The 3,222-nt window shown below is 41.6% G+C and overlaps 1 protein-coding gene across 1 annotated transcript in view; it reads right to left on the bottom strand.

Moving 5' to 3' along the window:
* Positions 1-2,275: 2,275 nt before the first annotated feature.
* The window catches only part of LOC102500260 (mas-related G-protein coupled receptor member A-like), a gene marked incomplete at its 5' end in the record, with an annotated part of 23,800 nt that continues 22,853 nt past the window's right edge, over positions 2,276-3,222 (bottom strand). Inside the window, 1 exon segment of the mRNA XM_027765990.1 lies at positions 2,276-2,449. Within this exon segment, the coding sequence (XP_027621791.1) occupies positions 2,276-2,449 (174 nt within the window).

The raw sequence follows: 3,222 nt of genomic DNA, 5'->3' as shown, positions 1-3,222 counted from the left end.
CGCTTTCTGTCTCTATGTCTCTCTCTGTCTGTCTGGTGAGCGCACGCGCCCTACAGTGAAAATCTCTCAAAAAAAAAAAAAGATATTTTCAACTCTTCTTTGCCTATTTGAATGTCTTTTATATTATTTTTTTTCTGACTGCATTTTTAAGACTTCCAGAATTATATTGAAAAGGAGTGAAGAAATGGGCAGCCTTGTCTAGTCCCAGTTTTTAGTGGAAAAGCTTTTAGCTTTCTTCCATCCAGTATAACGTTAGCTATAGGTTTTTCATATATGGCTTTTACTGTGTTGAGAAATGATCCTTCTATACCCATCTTGTTAAGAGCTTAATCATGAATAAAAAAGAAAAAAAAAAGAGCTTAATAATTAAGGGGTGTTGTATTTTATCAAATGCTTTCTCTACATTCATATATTAATGAAAAAAAAAAGGTAATTATCGTGTGTGTGTGTGTGTGTGTGTGTGTGTGTTTATGGAGAGGTTTTTTGCTATAGGGTGCCACGCCACAATCCTTTCTCCTCCATTCTCCTCTTGGGATCTTGGGCACGCATGCACACGCGCCCAGTGTGAGTTTAAGCCGCCTGGTCCAGGACTCCAACCGTGTTCAGCTACATGGGAGTCTAGCGACATAGCCATTACACTAACTGCTGGTCCCATTACCGTATGTTTTTTATCTTTCTTTTTGTATTAACAAAGCCCAACAAATATTCATTGGTAACATAATGTTGGAGAACTCTCAGCTGAAAATTCTGCCAGAAGCCATCATGCATGATTCTGCATTAAAATCATGAAAGAATCATGAAGAATCCCTGGCTTGCCTGTGTCATCTGCTCGCCACCATTGGCAAAGACCTGGACTTTGAGAAAACAAAGCCACATATGGACCAGTATTTTAATTAGATGGAGAAAATTTAAAAGAAAGAAAAACCTCATCTAGAATTTGTTTTATGCATCAAGATGTGATAGACCTAAGGCTGTGTAATTGAGTCTTGAAGAGCAGATCAGACCCTAAAACTACTGAACAGATTCACAAAGAAGCTAAAATAGAGGGACAAGAAGAGCAAAGTAAGGTCCAGCAGCTCATGACCAAAGAGAAGAGAAGACCAGAAGTCCAGAGAGTGGACGAAGGTGAGTGGAGTCTGCACAAGGGGCTAGAACAGTCTGGTACTGGACCCCTCAAAATTCTTTTTTAAAAAATTTAATTTTCTTTTTTTACAATCAATCCATATTATTTATCTTACAAATTGAATATTTCAACATGTGAACATTTCTCCCTAGTGCAGTTGATAAGACTGTAGAATATCTTCAGCTATTACCACATTTCTTTGTCCCATTAATGCTTTGCCTCCTAATTTGTAAAAATCACCCAGCCCATGATTGAGGAGAAAACTCAGCTGGAAATTCCTGAGGCATTTCAGAAGCAGGAAGCTGAGAAGTGCAGATTAACCATGGCAGGGAAATGTTTACTCTAAGTCACACCGGACGGACCAGGACAGAGGCTCCTCTTCACTGTCCCAGTGTGATTTTTCAACAGCTCCACCTTCATGGAGAACTACCTCCACATTTACGCACTTTGGCAGCATCCTCAAGCATCAACTTGAGGAGGTCAAACAGTGGCAGCAGTAAAAAACACAAGCTCTGTGAGGCTGACTCACCCGGGAGGTTCTTCATTTGGGACTAGAGACTTCTCTGAGTAACCAGGTACATGCTTGCCCACGATAGAGAGCTAACTGAGGATGGGGATGAATTGTGGTGTCAAGACGCTATTGGGAGTGCTGTTTCTATCTTTTTCTCTCTATCTCACCTGTAGAAGAAAGAAAGAAAGTTAAAACAAAAGAGTCAACTCAAGGGTCTGAAGGTGGAGTTAAAAGGAGCTAATGAAGACATAAATGATTGGGTTGGCACTGTTGTCAGTAGAGCAGGTTAAACGCAATGAAGTGAGGTCACAAAAAGAATGACTCTTAGTCTGTTTGAACTCACATCCCAAAGAGAAATTGGATGCCATCAGGCAGGCTACAGAAGAGGAGGACCAGGTCCAGAGGCAGGATGCTTGATCAGCTGCATCCCTTGAATCCTAGAGGAACCTGATGAGCAGTCAGACCAGACCTAAGGAAAAACACAAATAAGAATTATCAGTTGTGTGATAATAAAGAAACGAAGTGCCTGATACCAAACAAAATGAGAGTCCCCAATCAGGAAGCCACTGTAGTTCGCTTCGAGGATGCTCAGTAGCAGGGAAAGGTCCAGAGCAGGGCACACCTGACAGCTGACATTTGTCTTAGAGGGTGGCAGCCGTGGTACAGATGGAGCACAGGACGGAGTGAGGGTTTAGTGCTAATGGTGGGAGAGTGCTCAGGCTTGTGATGCAGGAAAAGCTTATCACAGTGATGTAGAAGCAGGCGATGCAGGGAGATGGGATAGAGTTGATGAGTTTCTCCAGGTAATCTATAATCTGGCAGCAGGGAAGAGAAAGTCAGCCCTGGTCAGGCTGAGGCTTTCCTGCACACACAGAGAACATGGTGTATGGTTTCTCTTTAGTAGTGCATTACTGCTTGTCATGGAGCCAGCCCTATCTGCTTTTATTTCATGCTCAAATAGTCCCATATTTTTCCAGTGGGTATCTTTCTAAGCTGGCTTTTGTGTTTGCTTTGAAAGTGCTCCCATTATTCTTTGAGTACTTTCTTACTTTCTAGAATAATAAAACTTTTCCAGGGTCATGTAATTCTTTTCTTACTATGGTCCTGCAATCAGTCATCACCCCTGCCCCCAAGTAGCTTTGTTCCCATTAAATGGATTTAGAAACTTAGATCTATTGAAGTATGTTGTTTCCTGGTCCCCTTAGTTGCCAGAGATTTTTGTGTGTGTGCATTTATACCTGTACATATTATATGGTAAATATGGGGATTTGTACAGGTATATATTGAAAATAATTAGTTTACACCTATACCACCAATCCAATCCAAACCAAAGGGTTCATTTCTGCTCTCCTTGTTTTAAGTTGTGTTTGCCTTGTCCAACAGTGAGAATTCTGGCTTTCATTGTGCTCAATATATTTACTGGCTTGCTGAATCTACCAGATAGAACCATCTCTAGACCCTCTGGGCCACTACTCTGCCTAAATAGCCCAAATCTGTAAGAGCATCTCCTCTTGTCAGCTCCAGCCTGCAGAGGACAGCCACCACTGAGCTGCTCTATCATGTTGGGGCCCTCCTACCATTGTTTGTT

This window comes from Tupaia chinensis, unplaced genomic scaffold, assembly GCF_000334495.1.
Source record: "Tupaia chinensis unplaced genomic scaffold, TupChi_1.0 Scaffold140166_1, whole genome shotgun sequence".
NCBI classification, from domain to species: Eukaryota; Metazoa; Chordata; class Mammalia; order Scandentia; family Tupaiidae; genus Tupaia; species Tupaia belangeri.
The sequence above is the reverse complement of the archived record's forward strand: the minus strand, read 5'-3'. Positions and strand labels throughout refer to the sequence as shown.